General features: G+C 35.2%; 1 protein-coding gene across 3 annotated transcripts; it reads left to right on the top strand.

The window, feature by feature from the left end:
* The first annotated feature begins 1127 nt into the window (after nt 1–1127).
* Nucleotides 1128–15506, top strand: LOC110451455 (transcription factor Sp5-like). 3 transcript variants are annotated; one of them, XM_021499483.1, is made up of 2 exons: nt 1128–1667; nt 13003–15506. In XM_021499483.1, exons 1-2 carry the CDS (start codon nt 1623–1625, stop codon nt 14119–14121), a joined length of 1164 nt encoding a protein of 387 aa, XP_021355158.1. In that variant the 5' UTR covers nt 1128–1622; the 3' UTR covers nt 14122–15506. The 3 variants fall into 3 exon arrangements, with proteins under 3 accessions (XP_021355158.1, XP_021355159.1, XP_021355160.1); XM_021499484.1 differs by lacking the exon at nt 1128–1667 and adding an exon at nt 3428–3494; XM_021499485.1 differs by lacking the exon at nt 1128–1667 and adding an exon at nt 9250–9574.
* The last annotated feature ends 4212 nt before the right edge of the window (nt 15507–19718 follow it).

Raw genomic sequence — 19718 nt, 5'->3', positions numbered from 1 at the left:
AAAGTACAAAGATACTAGCACCAGGTGTTCTCCGGAAAGGTACATGTCTTTACTTCATTGACGACACTCGTCTGGGCCAAATGCAAGTAATGTTACGTTCTCATAACGAGAACTGGGGTAATTACAGACAAACAAAAAAGGGACACTAACGAGCAAATAAAAAATATCGACCTTTATATCACCCAAAAAAATCTTATAACCAAATTAAAAGATCACCCTGTATTTTCAGCAGTCGATGTAAACATCGCCGGAAGGGGAAACAGGGATGTTACTTTCAAGAAAGAGAAAGTTCACGATCGGAAAATCAAGACAATTATATTGTATACTGCGGAATTATACGATATCACTCGGATTTAATTTATGTTGATATGATATACCAAAGGCTATTGTTTAAACCAAGATTAATGTAGATATTGTTTCTCTTTTAAATAAACCCACTTATATTTCGAACAAAAAAGAGAAATAATGAATTAAATGAACCAAAGCACTTACATGAAGTCCCTCAATTTCCCTCTATGATTTCGGAAATAGTAACAACTCTTTAATGTTATTTAAAAAAAAGTCATCATACATTTAAGATTTTGGTATATATTGATCTTACAATAATTCAGACCTATATTACGAGATATCTATTTTTTCGTTCAAAGTGCGTAACAAGTTTTAACCTCGCAATTACAGAAACAGAGAGAGAGAGAGAGACAGAGAGAGACAGAAAGACAGAAGGGGAACAGCCATCTCGTAGCCTTTATCTGTCAATCTTTAAGTGCCTCTAACTGCGATAGGTTGGTCTCTCAGTATCAGCTCTATGATCTGGGATGACTTTGCCACTAAACACTTTAGAAGGAAGCGATGGAGGCACCAGACCTCATGTTTTCGTGCCATCCCTAAGTCTCGGTAGCTGTGAGAGGGGTGGGGGCTACACGCGTTTTATCGCGGTATTCTGTAACCTTTATCGTTTCTGCTAAGACCACTAACTACCCCACAAAGGCATTCCTAACTACAAAGACGCGATTTATACTGATCTTGTGTCACGTGATCAGCTACTCGAATCACCTGTACACCGTGTCGGTATGCCCCTTTGATGTTTTAAATCCAATTATTTGTGTGTATAAACTCCCTGCAAGACGATTACTTTCCCGCCCTCCACAACCCAGCTAATACCAACATATAATCGCTACTATTATCTGTGTCAACAAACCAAGCTTTAGAACTACGTAGACTGAATGGATTTAATTTCCTTTTAAACTACCCGGCTATTGATTCCAATTGGTTGGCGGCGAACTTCAAAGGGACGGCAAACTTACGCGATTGGCGGGCGGTAATTCCAAAGAGGTTTCAGTATGGGATAGAAATCGGAATCTTCTCAAGAAAAACGTTAACTTTATAAAGAACTTTAACAGTGGAGGGTGGAGATCTGTGTGCGACTTAACACTTCTCAGTCAATGTATCATACTTGACGGATATTACTAGCAGTACGCAGGAGTGTTCACAGAGATTTTTACGTAAGGCGACAAAAAACGAGTCTAGTTGGAAGTACTGTATAGCTCCTTCTGTAGGACCACCGTCGTAGATCGGATGTTTAAACTAAGATATCTGGCGGTCTGTAACTACTCGAAACCAACATGGCAACAGCTATAGCCGCTCCACGTCCTTTACACTTTCACCAGGTAAGCTTGTCAAAATGAAAATAATAATGCTTATTTAATGAGAATGATATGTTGGATAGAAGACCAACCCTCCACATGACTCTGCAAAGCTTATGGTGTATGGCCTTTAGTTTTGGTGTCTCCTGTTCGTGCACTTGTCTGTCATTTCATTTTTTCTTCTATTCTTTCGTGCTGACAATATTGTTAGTTTCTATTTGTTTAACATTGTTGTACTGTAATTTATTTCTGTTCTTTCGTGCTGACATTATTGTTAGTTTTTATTTATTCAACATTGTATGTACTGTAATATAGTCTGTATCATTAAACTTAACCGGGTAATAAACTAATTTGCTTAAAGACACATTAAGGTGGTATCTTGTTTTGTTTAGAAATAACATATGTAAGTTCGCTGATTCATAATTCTCATCAACATAATTAATTTGGCGTTGACAGAAATGTGATAGACGTTTTGTCTTGATGAGGAATGAAACACGATACATACAGATGAAGCTGCATTTGTTTATGCATTTCTTATTTCGTGTTATAATATTTAGTTTTCCTTATTTTTTATCAACACAAATATGACTGTTATATTATACGTTTATTCTAGAAATTGATTGAGTCAAGCCAGTGTTAGCAAACGTGTTTCTACTCATGAATCACATCCAGTTTGATTTTAATACAATATGGGTGAAAAACTTCTTACATCTGAAATGTTAATAAAATATGGTGCTCGATTATTACATTTTGAATAGTAAATAATTTAGGAGAAGTTATAGAAACTCTTTTCTTAGTACATATTTACACGTGAATTAAGCAGTGGTGATGGAAATTTACTGTCTATAAACAAACACTATTTATACAAATTTCAAACAAAACCTGTCTTTATCGACATCTGATTTTACCGACACCTTATGATAAGTACGTCTGCAAAATATGACAGGATTATTTGACTGGTTTAATCCGTATTCACCGACACCCTGTAGTATGTGAAAAGAAATTAGTCCCTCGTGATGTCGGCAAAGACATGTTTCACAGTATAATGAATGCTATACTGTTTTACCATGGTTTATACATTTGTATTAGTCTGAGGGAAATCTATGCAAGTTACATAAAACTGAATACAGTCGCTCTCCACGGTAGAGATATTACTCGTGGTTGTTCTAGTCTTTGTCGTTACAATGGATTCGCTCGTACCGTGGAGAAAAGGGCGAACATTTAACTGTATATTACATATTTCTACTATCTCTGTCAGACTATCGGGATAATTTAACCGGTACATTAAAGGACGAATATATATTTCAATGTTTGACGAAACGTTACAGAAATACGCTAATCAGGATTTTTTTCTCTGTTACAAATTTGTCATAACGCGTTACGTTACTGTTAATCATCGCGTCCGTGATGACAAGCAAATATTTCATTGACAGGTCATCCCTTTTTATTTTGTAAAAAAAAGGACTCTATTCATGAATTATTTCTGTTTAATATAAATATATATCATAACCCCCTATGAAGGCTTTCCTCCCTATATCTAGGACTTACGGGAGACAGATATGTCGTGATAGAAGTCCTGAGCCCGTCTTCATAAAACCGTTCTCATGCTCAAGCATGGATTCTGTGCTCAAACCAGTATTGTTGTTACTCGCTTAAATCATTAAGTCAAATGTAAACATTGAAAATAGTATTCGGCTCTAAGTATCTTCAAATGTTTTCCTAATCATAGACAAAGTAAGATTTTTTATTCGTTTATAACCAGAACAAGAAATTAGGCTTGAGCACAAAAGCCTTGAGAACGACTTCATGAACACAGGCTCGGGACATCTGATCCAACTGGAGCATATGAGGGTATGTGGTAACCATGACTTAATCAAGAGGCTGACGTATCAAGTCTAATAATTATAATGACAACAAAATATAAAAAAGCAATACAATTCTAAACAAGAGTTCCAATGGAACAAGAATCATGAAACGTACGCGTGTCTTGTTAAAATACAGGTGAAAAAAACATCTGTCTTGTTTACTTAAGCAATTAAGGAATTAGCCTTGATTCAACTATCATATTTTAATTCCAATGATTCGACTATTATCAAATTATCTTTATCAACTTACATAATTTCTACTGACGCAATTTTAATTTAAACATTAAAATAAATATTATAAATAAATAAAAGTAATAAATAAAATCTGCTTAACGACGATAATTATTTTTTCTTGACTTTGTTTTACGATGTTTATTTCGAATACCAGAATGCTATGTTTTGTTTTCAGTAATCAATAAGTCATATCAAAGATTCAAATTGGAGCGTTATGTATATGATGATTGAAACCAAAATCAAATTATAGACTGACTGTTGTCATGGTGTTCATAGTCAAATTTATGGACCCTATGAGGGAGTCCATAGCATCTTCGTGCAAGTTAATACCCTTCAAACCTTGGTGACTCTGATTCACCGGAAATCATTAGTTTGATTCTAATCCGAATCATGATTTTTATCAGAATCATTACAAGCGGTTGTTATCTCAATAGCAGTATAGAGGACGAAATTGTTTCAATGGCTGACAGATAGATTGTTATCTTATGTTTTTGAGTTTCAATTTGTGAAAAGGAAATACCCGTTCTGGAGTTTTAAAAGATCATCATTAAATATATAGCAAATAGTGTTACACACACATTCTTCAAATATCTAATCATATTTCCTACTTTTGTGCGACAAAACCTCCTTTTCATTTTTTTTTTAAATATTCCTATCTATCTAAAAGGTTTCCAAAATAGGAAATAGGTCATTTATGCAATGATTGGTGGTAATTAATCAAAATCAAAATATGAAGTAGAAACTACTACATTTGTATTTTCGCGAACACTTAATTTTGTTTATTTCCCGAACCATACATGTAGGTCTTATTTAAGAATACAAGACAAGACTCACAATTGAGATAATAAAATTTCAATATTGATAGTTAGCTATGTAATAAATATTGGTGGAAGATTTAGGTTCGTGTATGAGGGTCACCGCTCGTGAAAAAAAAATGTTTTTCACAAAATTCATGAGTTTGGCTATTTTAACATGATTCGAAGATCTAATTACAGTCTTCATCAACGGTTATTTTATTCGTTTATACGTTTATATGATAACAGATCTACATGTGATGACTGCCAAAATGACAACAGATTAGGTCTCCTATGCCACTACGTGTAAACAAATACGTGTATGATATTAGAGATAATTTAATTAACCAGATTTGTTTATTAGATAATTAGTATAACTACTATCAATTACGTATACTCCGTCTCTGGTGGCCTAAATAATCCGTTGATCTGATAAATAGGGGGAGGAGCAGATTAATGACCCGTGTTAAGTGCTTCATTGTGCATTTACAAGCATGACATGATAGGCGTTAGGAGGGACCACAGGGTGGGGATCACATGGTTGTGTTTTCTGTTTGAGGGAGGGATTTATTTAACCATAAATCCCTGTAGAAACAATATGATATAAGTTCAAAGAAAGTTCGTTGTTGGTGGGCCAATCAATTAATTAATTTTGGACTCATCAATAGAGAGACGAGACAACATGTCTTTATTGTAATTCCTTAACTATCGCTAGCGAAATGTCGATAATATTTTGATTAAAGTCAAATAACCGCACTCAGATAGTTTCGAAACACAAAATGAATAAGCTTTGGAGCTTTGTTAGAAAACAAATCGTGTTGTATATATCTTTAATCTAACTATACTTTTGAGAATCTGAAGCCTGGATTTCAGTGTTAATTCTATAGTTGTGAATAACGATATCATTAAAGGCGGAGCACCAGTCGAACCATGACAAACTGCCCCTGTAAGGGCTTCCTGTACAGGTGGACCCTAGGTAATCAATGATCAACAATTCACGATGATAGCAAAGGGGAGGGAGTCTTCACTGATCCGAGGCGTCTTGCCCAATACTTAGCTGTTTATGATAGTCTACTTCACTGGTGGTCTTACAGGGGATGAATGGTTGAAATTTCCGTAAAACTTTAAGCGTCATTATTCAAAATCAACGTATATGTTCTAGCCCATTAAAACTGTGTTGGAAAAAGATTATATTCTTCGCCTTCAGCAGGACAAGATGGCCACACTCGTAGATGTGTAATATAATAAGACTTGAAAACGTTTTGAGTGTCAACATTCATGTGTTTTTATATTTATATGTATCGTTTATTCTATTGTAATCTTTCTATTGACCTACACAGGGTACGTATCGTATTGTATGGTATATCCGTATCAAAGCTAGCTCGGCATCACCTGTGTCATACAGATATGTTACACCACGATTACAGGTAGACGGAGCACCTGTGTGGACCAGTTGATGGCCGTATAAAGTACATTTGTCAATGATAAACTGGTGTAAACAACATAATAAAATATATCAGCATTTCGACTTTTTCAGTCATAAAATGAAAAATATACTATAACGTCAAAACACAAACATACATTTAAAATGATAGGAGAGATAGTATATTGTTAAAAACAAGAGATGGAGACGCCAAAACTAAATAAAAACATTCATAAAGCCACACAAATAAGCCAGTGATGGCCATGCGTAAGCGTTTCTTGTCGGGTTTCTTGTCCCCAATATGTGGCATTATTTAGGTCATCCGTAAAATTAAGAAAACGAAAGATAAAAAAAGGGAAATTTAAAGTTACTGTTGTAAAAAGAAATACTTCAGCATTTTGTATTAAAGTTTTAAATTTTACACAATGCACGTATCAGAAGTGTTGAAACGTTGCGACACGTTTTATACATGTATTGCTTGTGTAAAAAGTAAAGCTTTGCTACATACCTAATTTCAAACCTATGAACCTTGTTTAATACATTTTAACATTCTCCATAAGGGAAAGTGGACAGGCAGTATAACAAATTGTCGAAGGAAATAAAGATATATTATGTAAGATATGCGGCTACAGTCTATCTTTCATTGACAATGCTTAATTGAATTTTATTTACTGTTGTGTATGGTGTAAACGGGAATTGCCAAAAAGGATCGAGTAACTGATGTGATACCAATAATCATTATTCAAAAATAAAAACAGGCGTCTTACTTACATATACATAGTAATTTGATAAAATTGTGAACATATCGATAATGACTAAATCATACTGACCTAGAATGGCTGCAGTGTCCTCAGGTCTAATGACATTTTCCATAGCTTCCCCTTTCGAGCACACTTATTACCTTGCGTTTTAAAAAAGTCTCCTCCTCCCATCTGGTGTCTCCTAAGTTCCTGCTGTTTCTTTTGTTTTGATGTCTTCTCAGTTCCCGTTGTTGCTTTACCTTTTGTTTTGGTGTCTCCTCAGTTCCTGTTGTTGCCTTCCCGTTGTTTTAGTGTCTCCTCAACTCCTGTAGTTGTCTTCCCTTTGTTTTGATGTCTCCTCAGTTCCTGTTGTTGGTTTTCCTTTTGTTTTGCTGTCTCCTAAGTTCCCGTTGTTGCTTTACCATTTGTTTCGGTGTCTCCTCAGTTCCTGTTGTTTTCTTCCCTTTGTTTTGGTGTCTCCTCAGCTCCTGTTGTTTCTTTACCTTTTGTTTTGGTGTCTACTCAGTTCCTGTTGTTGTCTTCTCTTTGTTTTGGTGTCTCCTCACCTCCTGTTGTTGTCTTCCCGTTTTTTTGGTGTTTCCTCAACTCCTGTTGTTGTCTTGCCTTTGTTTTGATGTCTCCTCAGTTCCTGTTGATGGTTTACCTTTTGTTTTGCTGTCTCCTCAGTTCCCGTTGTTGCTTTACCATTTGTTTCGGTGTCTCCTCAGTTCCTGTTGTTGGTTTTCCTTTTGTTTTGTTGTCTCCTCAGTTCCTGTTGTTGGTTTTCCTTTTGTTTTGCTGTCTCCTAAGTTCCCGTTGTTGCTTTACCATCTGTTTTGGTGTCTCCTCAGTTCCTGCTGTTGCTTTACCTTTTGTTTTGGTGTCTCCTCAGCTCCTGTTGTTTCTTTACCTTTTGTTTTGGTGTCTCCTCAGATCCTGTTGTTTCTTTACCTTTTGTTTTGTTGTCTCCTCAGTTCCTGTTGTTGTCTTCCCGTTTTTTTGGTGTTTCCTCAACTCCTGTTGTTGTCTTGCCTTTGTTTTGATGTCTCCTCCGTTCCTGTTGTTGGTTTACCTTTTGTTTTGTTGGCTCGTCAGTTCCTGTTGTTGTCTTCTCTTTGTTTTGGTGTCTCCTCAACTCCCGTTGTTGTCTTCCCTTTGTTTTGATGTCTCCTCAGTTCCTGTTGTTGGTTTACCTTTTGTTTTGCTGTCTCCTCAGTTCCCGTTGTTGCTTTACCATTTGTTTTGGTGTCTCCTCAGTTCCTGTTGTTGTCTTCCCTTTGTTTTGGTGTCTCCTCAGCTCCTGTTGTTTCTTTACCTTTTGTTTTGGTGTCTCCTCAGTTCCTGCTGTTGCTTTACCTTTTGTTTTGGTGTCTCCTCAGTTCCTGCTCTTGCTTTACCTTTTGTTTTGGTGTCTCCTCTGTTCCTGATGTTGTCTTCCCTTGTTTTGGTGTCTCCTTAGTTCCTGTTGTTGTGTGTTATATAGTTTTGCCGTGTTAATAGAACCCGGATATGTGCTCGTTTCCTGTACGGAAATATGTCGGCGATTCAAATGGTCTATCTTAGTATTACATGTATAATGCTCGAATTATGATGTTAACATCTCCATCAACTGATATCATAATGAAGCTTGGATTGCCTAGGTAGCACACGGTAGTCCCATTCAGACCTAACGAGTGTGGGTTACAGAGGTTTATTGATTAAACTGTATGAAATATTGATTAAAGCTGTATTAAATATTGATTAAAACTGTATGAAATATCTATTAAAACTCTATGAAAAAAGGATTAAAACTGTATCAAATATAATATGGTTAAAATAAAATAAAATAAAAGGTAAGGAATGACGTTTTCAATAATTTAGTAAATCAATTCAGAATGCCAGAATAAGCTCCACTTAAATATGAGGGTAAATTAGATTATATTAATTTATCCAAATATTTTTCTATTAGATATTTGAATTTTATAGTTCTTTTATGTTTAAAAGTTGTGAAACATCTTGCTTTTCGAACTGAATTACATTTATGTTAAGTTCGAATCTCGTGTATTTTTCCGTGTTCTAGCATTCACTGAATATTATATCTGTATGGCTATTCACGTATAATTCGAAATAAACAACTTACATGTATACCACGTCACGTGAATCGTATACTTCGAGACAACATCATATACAATACACATTTTATGAAACAGTTTAACAAATGATTAACAAAGAATGTATTCACATATCATTTCATTAGATATTTTTGTTGTATGCAATTTTTTCGACCAACGGTACGAAATATTTATGTGGGGTCAAATTTAACTCCTGCAGAAATCCCGAGGAAACCTAACCCCAGTGACTCACACAGTGTTAAAGGTTTACTAACCAGGTAATTTAACAAAGCTTCAAAGCGCTACCTGTAACCGTAAACTTACACCTGTGATAAATCTAATTACATGATTCAGCGTGCAGGTAAGTGTCCTTCTGGTGAGATGGTACGTGGTTGGTCATGTGTATCTATCTAGCTGGCTTGTTAGCCAAGGGGTAAGGCGGGTCGATTTATACAAACTTTATGTAGGGAGATTAGGCACTTGTCATATAGTCCGGCCCGTGCCCCGGGGGTCCTAACGGTACTGGTCAGTCAGACATGTGAAACCATACTGACCACATGTCCTACTAATTAAGAATAGCACTGTAACGGATTGGGAAGGTGGGCTCTCATTCGGGCTTACGGCAGTTTTGTGCCTTTGGTACAGGGATAGAGTATGGATGGTGGCGTCCAGTACTTTCACAGGTCCACATAAGAAGTACAGAAGGGGATACCTTAGCGGAACAGGACCATCTCGCATTAATTTAACCTATTTACTTACTTACCTCATGGTGTAACGATATCCAGGTATGTAATTTAAGCATAATGTTTTAATCGCTGAATTCATGTTTACTTTATAAGATCGTTATTTGCAAAACAAGATGTCTAGGTAATCAAGTAACGTTGTTGATTATTCTCTTAAAGGTGGACTTATTATTATATACAAATAATAAGTAATTAAGTCTTAAAAAAGATATCATTATCTGGCATAAATAAAGAACTAAGTATTTTACTGGAATATATATATCTTATATAACTATAACAAATTGAGTCTTTAAAAGGAATAATTTTCTTATAAAAAATCAATTATAATAAACTTAGCCTTAAAAAAGGGATATTTTTTTCTTATGTTTATCATAAGGAATGAGGTATTCTACTGGTATATTGTATACAGGGCCATTCCGCCATGAAATTCAATTTTCGCCCTGTACATTTGATTAGTCTATATCATGTTGTTTACTTATATTCGCTGTAGTGGTAAATTCACCGTCCTTACGGACAGCGAAAAAGGTTAAAATTAAACTGCAACGACATTTTTTACACACAGTTCCCTATGTGTATCACAAAACTCTTGTACAACGCCGAAACTTTGCTGGAGAAGAGGTGGCAGTATGTAAAAGCACACTAACATACGCTTTGTTCGTTATTCGGACCGCTTATTATGACTCTTCAGGAATACTCACCTTTTCAAACGAAAGCAAAATCACTGTAAAGTGTGGGAGTTTTTAATTATGTTCTTTGTGAATTGAAGGGTCATCATACAGCTATAGTTACCTCCCTAAGCCCAAAAAGAGGGATTTTTATGACGATCTAAATAAGTCTGTCATCAAGGTGTACATACTTACTAACATACAAAAGATTGTGTAGGTAGCAATTACACTGCCTTGGTTTACATCTCATTTAAAGCGTGGTACAAATGAAAACTATTCATTTCTGTTCAATTCAACTTGTTGTCGTACATTGACAATCCTAATATACTTAGGTGGCAATAATAAATTATAAACAAGTAAAAGAATATGTACTAAAGTAGATTATACATGCCTCAGTTCCAACCTCGTCAAATCTTATGACTGCTTAATAAAAAAAGCATGTCTAGGAACACTTATTTCGGTCCGGAACATTAATTTATATCACATATATAAAGTTTGTAGTAAGGCTTGCGCTAAAACCGCTCAGGCAATGCACTGAAATATTAGTAATTTTTCGTTTCTTTTTCCCCCCAATTAGATAGAGAGATAGTCTCAATAGATAGAGAGATAGTCTCAATAGATAGAGAGATAGTCTCAACAGGGATGTATACACCATGTGCTATTATGCTCATGAACCAGAATACACCGCATTCATCAGTTAGTGAACAAAGCTGTGTTGACTAACTGACCACAAGTTAGCACCAGAAGGAAGTTTTATCTCTAGGCCTATGTAAACCAAATCAATCACAGGAGGGCACAGGCTTCAACCCGTGCTCTTTTTACGATGACATTATGTGAAGTAATAAAAAATAATAGAAGATATTAGTATATAAAAGTATAAACTTTTCTGTTGCTATTTTATTTATTTTAAATGATTTTATTTTTGCGAGTTCATATTTCCTCTTGTATTCGTCAATGACATTTTCGCGATAATTTCAATCTACAAGTATTAAGGTTGATATATGTGGATAAACGAATAATGATAAAATATAAAGTTACATTTACAAATTTCTGTATACACCTGTAGAATCTAATGTACTTCCATAAATTACATTTTCGCGAGTCTTTTTGCATTTAGCCTTCTATGAAATATTCGCGATAACATCAATCCGCAAATATTACTATGATATACAATTGTATGTGGAAAAATGAATACTGATAAAACACACAGAGTTGTATATGATTATTTCTCTTTACAACTCAAAAAAATCTACTGTATTGTACAAAGTAAAACAAAATATATGCAATATCCATACAATGTTGGGAATGCGGAGGGGGTAGTCGAGTCCTAGATCCGATTTTGAGCAAACTTGATAGTTTCAATAACATCTTCGTGGGGAATACTGACTTAATTCTTTTTAAATTTAGTTATTATTGATGGCCTTTTGTTGGTTTACTGATATATTTTATGTGATAATACAACTCTGATTAGAAATTAATAACACATTGTTTTATTCAGAAATTTAGGGCGCATTTACATTAAATTGAAACCCCCCCACAAAATCAATTATTCAAAGGTATTTCTTGTAAAATAAGGTGTCAGTTAAGTGTTAAACTGATAGATGTCATGTTTCGTTAAGTGGAACAAATTATCTCAGCTAAAAGGAATATTACGAGCTATTTGAATAGGGTTTCGTTTTTCGTTAAAAACGAGAAAGCGCTGGTTTTAAACTTATTTCATCGATTTATTTGGGTGTTATTTTTTTATTGGAACCACTCCTCTACTGATTTCCTTGATATGTATTTATCAGTGTTTCATGTGTTCCTTCCGTTATCTTCTCGTCCTTTTGTTTTGACAATGCGGCATTTTCTGATTCATTTTCATGCAAGTTTATCTATCTAGTCTAGATCTGATGGGTGATGCTGCTTACGAATAAATTCCTAACTGTGTTACTTGGGAACGTTTAACGTTGACGTCATAAAGTACATAACGTGTAAAAGAAAGGAAAAAAGGAAAACATTCCAGTGAAAATCAATTTAATACACATTAGGTGACATTGTAGATCGATATGTTACTCCCGTCAGAAGAAGAACGGTTTGTGACGGTTGACTTTGTAAAATTGAGATGGTAAACACACCCAGAGAAGAGACATTATTTGGTATACAATGTTTCCCTTCAATAGAAGTAGTAGTTGTAGTACTACCACCACTTTTCACATTAATTAACTCATTCACCCCTACATATTTAAACTGGACTAGCCCAGTCCTTTACTTGGTAAGGTTCAAATGCGACTTTCGGGGTGAATGGGTTAAAGTTTACCGTTTAGCGTTAAATGTTGTGGTGCTTTTTGCTTCTTTTTTTTTTTTATATATATATGACGTTAATGATATTTAACGTTTAAGTTTTTTTCTTCTCAGACATTAGATGCATATTGCAAAAGGTGATATTGAGGCCGATATGATAATAGATTACTTTATTTCACGAGCACTAGACATTTTTAAAACTTAGTTTTAATCGAAAACAATAGCGAGTTTAGGATTGGGTAGCAGCACGTTACGACACTGGTGTAACACGTCACATTTGTAAACAGGCGGGAATAGAACCAGGCCCTAGTTCCACGCGGACGTTCCCTGACTTAATTTGATTCCGTACTTGCAGGAGTTCCCAGTTTTTTTCTTTGCCTCTATTTACTGCACATCATGGAATATCCTCATTTGAACGAAACAATGTTGTGCGAAAAAAAGAGATGCTTTTCAATCCGTAATTATTTTGCAAATTTTGAAATCAATTATTTATTCCGTATTTCAATGTTTGTCTCGTTTCAGCACACAACCATGGCGGGTATGAATATGAAGATGTCGATGAGAAATGTCCCCGAAGTTACTCCTGGTAATTTTCTTAGATTATGTGCACCGGAAGTGCACAGACCAACACCTAGCCTTCCCCATCCCACATGGCGACCATCACCGGAAGTACATATTCAAGAAATTATGTCATCGTCATTACGTACGCCTCTGCATCCGCTACAGCACATGCGCCAACAACAGGAACTAGCTATGCAAGCCAGACAGCAAGAGCAGTTACAATGTGAACAGTTTAACTTTGAACTTCACCAAGCTCGTCTTATTCAGCAAAATGTCTTAGCAACTGGAAGACAGTTTTTACCCACACCTTCGACAATGTCGATACCCCCCTCCATGGGAAATTCCCCAATATCACCTCCAGTGACTTTGGTGCAACAGCAATGTAACACTCCGAAGCAATTGTCCCCAGCACCGGCAGCTGAGGCGGACATTCCTTGGTGGAGTGTACAAACTAGCGCTACACCGGTTCCGCCGGATGTTAAACCAGAAATTCACTCCCACTTCCTATACGCGCAGCAGGCAGGGGGCGTGGCCGATCTTCAGTACCACGCCCACATCGCCTCTGTTATGCATGGAATGAAGTCAGCAATAACCCCGACTCGACGGTGCAGGCGTTGCAGATGTCCCAATTGTCAAAATTCGAAAAACTCTGACAATCCCGCTAAAAAGAAACAACACATTTGTCACATTCCGGGTTGTGGAAAAGTGTACGGGAAAACATCGCATTTGAAAGCTCACCTCCGCTGGCATTCTGGGGAGAGGCCATTTGTATGTAATTGGTTGTTCTGTGGAAAAAGTTTCACGCGATCCGACGAACTACAGCGTCATCTTCGAACGCACACGGGAGAAAAAAGGTTTGGCTGCCCGGAGTGTGGAAAGCGATTCATGCGCAGTGATCATTTGAGCAAACACGTAAAAACACACGAAAACAAAAAGTTAAAACAAACATCAGTCGATTCAGGCGAGGATGCGTGCACTATCGATAGTGACGATGAAGATATTGATGTGGATGGCCTGGACGATGATTCTGACGTCATGGATGAAAATATCGATATATCTTGCGACTATCCTCCGAACTGACCTTCTAAGGGAGATTATTAGAACTGTGATATTCGTTTAAGTGCTTTCATTACTTTTTTCTTCTTTCAGTAATTCTGTATGTTTATAAGATCTCTAATCATTCAAAATGTGCATGCGTATTTAGATGACTGTAGTGACTTTATTTTAACGTGATTACTTATTAAGTGCATGACACCGTTATAGTGCTGGAAGATTTTACTAGAAGACAAATTTACAAGTTCAGAGAATTTTGTGCTTTAAAAATAATCGTTTTCATTTTAAAGGGTTGTGTGGTATTTATATATACAAATGTGTGAGTATGCAGTCGCCATTCGTTGTAACGATCTGAAATACCTTGAATTTCGCAGCCATTTGTTGTTAAACATTATAACTCGGATAACTCGAAGTATCTCAACATTTATCTGGAATAACTATAGGTACCTTTTATCTCAGATATCTGTAGTATACTGTTATCTCAGATATCTGTAGTATCTTTTTATCTCAGATATCTGAAATATCCATTTATCTCAGATATCTGTTATCTTTTATCTCAGATATCTGTAGTATACGTTTATCTTGGATATCTGTAGTATACTTCTATCTAAGATATTTGTAGTATCCTTTTATCTCAGATATCTGTAGTATACGTTTATCTCAGATATCTGTAGTATCCTTTTATCTCAGATATCTGTAGTATACAGTTATCTCAGATGTCTATAGTAACCTTTTAGCTCAGATATCTGTAGTATACTTTTATCTCAGATATCTGTAGTATCCTTTTATCTCGGATATCTGAAATATTGATTTATCTCCGATATCTGTAGTATCCTTTTATCTCAGATATTTGTAGTATATTGTTATCTCAGATATCTGTAGTATTCTGTTATCTCAGATATCTGTAGTATACTGTTATCTCAGATATCTGTAGTATCCTTTTTCTTGGATATCTGTAGTAAGTTTTGTCCCAGATATCTGTAGTAAGTTTTATCTCAGATATCTGTAGTATACGTTTATCTTGGATATCTGTAGTAACTTTTATCCATGATATCTGTAGTATACTGTTATTTCAGATATCTGTAGTATACTGTTATTTCAGATATCTGCAGTATCCTTTTATCTCAGATATCTGTAGTAAGTTTTATCTCAGATATCTGTAGTATACGTTTATCTTGGATATCTGTAGTAACTTTTATCCATGATATCTGTAGTATACTGTTATTTTAGATATCTGTAGTATACTGTTATTTCAGATATCTGTAGTATCCTTTTATCTCAGATATTTGTAGTATATTGTTATCTCAGATATCTGTAGTATTCTGTTATCTCAGATATCTGTAGTATACTGTTATCTCAGATATCTGTAGTATCCTTTTTCTTGGATATCTGTAGTAAGTTTTGTCCCAGATATCTGTAGTAAGTTTTATCTCAGACATCTGTAGTATACGTTTATCTTGGATATCTGTAGTAACTTTTATCCATGATATCTGTAGTATACTGTTATTTCAGATATCTGTAGTATCCTGTTATTTCAGATATCTGTAGTATCCTTTTATCTCAGATATCTGTAGTAAGGTTTATCTCAGATATCTGTAGTAAGTTTTATCTCAGGTGTCTGTAGTAAGTTTTATCTCAGATGTCTGTAGTAAGTTCTATCTCAGATGTCTGTAGTAAGTTTTATCTCAGATGTCTGTAGTAAGTTTTATCTCAGATATCTGTAGTATACGTTTATCTTGGATATCTGTAGTAACTTTTATCCCAGATATCTGTAGTATACTGTTATTTCAGATATCTGTAGTATACTGTTATTTCAGATATCTGTAGTATACTGTTATTTCAGATATCTGTAGTATCCTTTTTTCTCAGATATCTGTAGTAAGTTTTATCTCAGATATCTGTAGTAAGTTTTATCTCAGATATCTGTAGTAAGTTTTATCTCAGATGTCTGTAGTAAGTTTTATCTCAGATGTCTGTAGTATACGTTTATCTGGGATATGTGTAGTACACTTTTATCTCAGATATCTGTAGTATCTTTTTGTTTGATATCTCTGCCACCTTTTATCTCGATTATCTGTGAAAATACATTTCTTTATTTTTTCACGAATTTGACATAAGGGGGATCGACTGTATACAATTTTTGTCATGTTAAGACAGTGCTTACGGAGATGATAAATTCATTTCAAAGAAAATAAAAAGACTTTTTACATTAACAATTAAAGGAACTTGTTTTATATCAATGTATCTTCTGGAATCGATACGGTGGGGGACTGAATCGGTTTTGTTGTCGAATATGTAATCGATTATTTGAACAACCGTTTAACTTGATGATAACTGTATGGATTGAACCACTTATTGAATTATTGAGTTCCCGATTCATTTATTGAATATCTTATTTATTGAATATCTTATTTATTTATTGAATATCTTATTTATTGAATATCTTATTTATTCAACAACGGAGTGGAATCTTGTTCCTCTAGTGATTTATTTTGTTTTGCCTACTGTCGGACCTGGTAAGTCTTTTGTCAATTCTAAAACAACATGACAACATGACAACATGAGACAACATGACAACATGAGACAACATGACAACATGAGACAACATGACAACATGACAACATGACAACACGAAAGAACCAAACTTCAAACGAGTGTATCATTTTTATGGTATCCCGGATATGAACAAAAGTCACCATTTCTCCAATTGGAAATACACTGAGTGACCTAAGAGTACAATTTTGTATTGGATTAGTGTTTAGCTTATTAGGTATGATATGATATGGTTGAAGAATATGAATTAGGATTTCCGTTCCGGTGCACAGTCGTGATGGCAAAAGATTTGTCATCTTAACCAACATTCGTTGTTTTTATTTAGATAAGGAATTCAGTCCTAAATATCTAGAATAGCCATTTATGTATTTGTATTTACTAAAGTTTGGCATTTTTTCATTTTGTAGATTCAACGTATCCTATTTAAATGATTACTTCATTATTCTAAATTAGCGTATTTTTTTTCATTAATTTGTCGTATGATGACCATGCTTTTCCTAGTACGGTTAAACTGCTACTAATTATGCTAAGCGTAAACAAATGGTCCCTTTGACGGCATAAACAACATCTGCCGAGAGACATCAAATACACATAACCCTTAGTTCCTCACAATTACGTAATTTATGCAAATTAGACCAATGTCGCGTGTCACTTTATACCATTGACAGAACTTATAAAAAATACAACATATGAAAAGCTTTGGCAACCATCCCTTTTTTACGTTGGAGTAATTTAAGAATTACACTTTATTTTTGGGACTTCAAAGATTACTTACACCCTCGTGCCAATGCAAAACAAAAAAGTCACTCGCATTAGAAACGTTCTGTTTTGTTTTTCCGGCGTGACTACAGCATTGTTAAACCATTTCTGAAGAGAAAGCCATACCTTACAAGACATTTATGACAAAGAAATAATAACGATAATATTTTTTATTAATATTTTAAGTTTTTTTCTTAAAATTCGAGATGGTTATCAAAATGTCTTAACATCTATTTCTAAGTAAAAGAACCCACAAAGAAACATCAATTACCACAGGTCAGAATTGTCTAAAATGTGACATTTTATTTAACTGTTGAAATTCAAAATAACATATCATTTGAATCATTTAAAGCTTTGATACATTGAAGTTTGTTGATTAATTTAATATAGGAAATATACAATAAACAAGATTAATGTACACCAGAAATAGGTGTCCTATTTCAATTTTCTCATTTTCGAATAAAATTTTCATATTGATCGTTAAGATACTATCGTTATTTCTATTTTTTATCCTCTTCAATGAAAAACTTGTTTGATTTGTGTGAAAACACAGAAACCTGAAAATTTGGACTGATGTTTGTATAAATACATTGTGTATATAATACTTCCCTGATTTAGTAAATGTTGATGCAGTGAAATATTTTTAATTACCCTACAAACTCCTATATACAGTTTACAGTGAAACTCATATTACAATGAATTGTACATTTACCCCTCTGGATCTACCCAATTGCTTTTTTTTACTGATATTTCTGATAGTCCTATATAAACTTCATTTATTTTACAACAATTATTAAACAAGTTTTTACAACTTATATTAATCACTCTTCTTGGCCCGGATGATAGCGCGCGGGGGTCTAATAATAAAACTCTAATGATTCTATACTTTGTTTGCATTATGTCATATAAGCGATGTATACTTATGTGAAATTAATTAAAAGCCATGATTTGATCACTAAAAGGAGAACGTTTCTAGTACGGCACCGCTACAGGTCCTCCCCACTGCACTCTGAACTCCGCTTTCATTCCGTGCTCTAAAGTTATATAATATTTCCTGATTTTCAAGCATTTATCTAGTCTATTCTTAAATGAAAGCGTTTATGACCTTTGATGGTAAATTATTCCAAATGTTGCCCACCCTGACTGTAAAATATTTCTTTCTTTTATATGTTAAAGCTTGTTGTGGGTATATCCTACACGAGTGGCCTATGGTGCTGTTTTATATGTCAAGCTTGTTGTGGGTATATCTTACACGAGTGGCCTCTGATGCTGTTTTATATGTAAAGCTTGTTTTGGGTATATCCTACACTAGTGGCCTCTGGTGCTGCTTTATATGTAAAGCTTGGTGTGGGTATATCCTACATGGGTGGCCTATGGTGTTGTTTTATATGTAAAACTTGTTGTTGGGATATCCTACACGAGTTGCCTCTGGTGCTGTTTCATATGTTAAAGCTTGCTGTGGGTATATCCTAAACGAGAGGCCTCTGGAGCTGTTTTATATGGAAAGCTTGTTGTGGGAATATACTACACGAGGGGCCTCTGGTGCTGTTTTATATGTAAAGCTTGTTGTGGGTATATCCTACACGGGTGGCCTATGGTGCTGTTTTATATGTTAAAGCTTGTTGTGGGTATATCCTACACGAGTGGCCTATGGTGATGTTTTATATGTAAAGCTTGTTGTGGGTATATCCTACACGAGTGGCCTCTGGTGCTGTTTTATATGTTAAAGCTTGTTGTGGGTATATCTTACACGAGTGGCCTCTGGTGCTGTTTTATATGTTAAAGCTTGTTGTGGGTATATCCTACACGAGTGGCCTCTGGTGCTGTTTTATATGTTAAAGCTTGTTGTGGGTATATCCTACACGAGTGGCCTCTGGTGCTGTTTTATATGTAAAGCTTGTTGTGGGTATATCCTACACGAGTGGCCTATGGTGCTGTTTTATATTGTAAAGCTTGTTGTGGGTATATCCTACACGAGTGGCCTCTGGTGCCGTCTCTTTCCGTTACATTGTTCCACATTTTGATCAAGGTACATGCCTCGCTGTCGTATATTCCCTGTATGTACGCTAGTGTAGGTAGTCTTTCTGGGTAGGTTAGGTTTTGTACTCCAGGAAGCCGTTTGGTGGGGCTCTTCTCTGTACCCCTTCTATTGTTTTCTATGTACTTGCCGTTTGGTGTCTCTTCTCTGTACCCCTCCTATTGTTTTCTATGTACTTGCCGTTTGGTAGGGCTCTTCTTTGTACCCCTTCTATTGTTTTCTATGTACTTGCCGTTTGGTGGGGCTCTTCTTTGTATCCCTTCTATTGTTTTCT

The sequence above is a fragment of the Mizuhopecten yessoensis genome, unplaced genomic scaffold (assembly GCF_002113885.1).
Source record: "Mizuhopecten yessoensis strain PY_sf001 unplaced genomic scaffold, ASM211388v2 scaffold6031, whole genome shotgun sequence".
Taxonomy (NCBI): Eukaryota; Metazoa; Mollusca; class Bivalvia; order Pectinida; family Pectinidae; genus Mizuhopecten; species Mizuhopecten yessoensis.
Note: the sequence above shows the minus strand (reverse complement) of the source record. Positions and strands in the feature narration are given on the sequence as shown.

What these genes read in the sequence shown, in the direction of transcription:
- LOC110451455 (XM_021499483.1), top strand. Translation starts at nt 1,623, where the DNA reads ATGGCAACAGCTATAGCCGCTCCACGTCCTTTACACTTTCACCAG. An exon ending in GTCCTTTACACTTTCACCAG is followed by an intron (nt 1,668 to 13,002) that starts GTAAGCTTGTCA and finishes GTCTCGTTTCAG; the next exon opens with CACACAACCATGGCGGGTAT.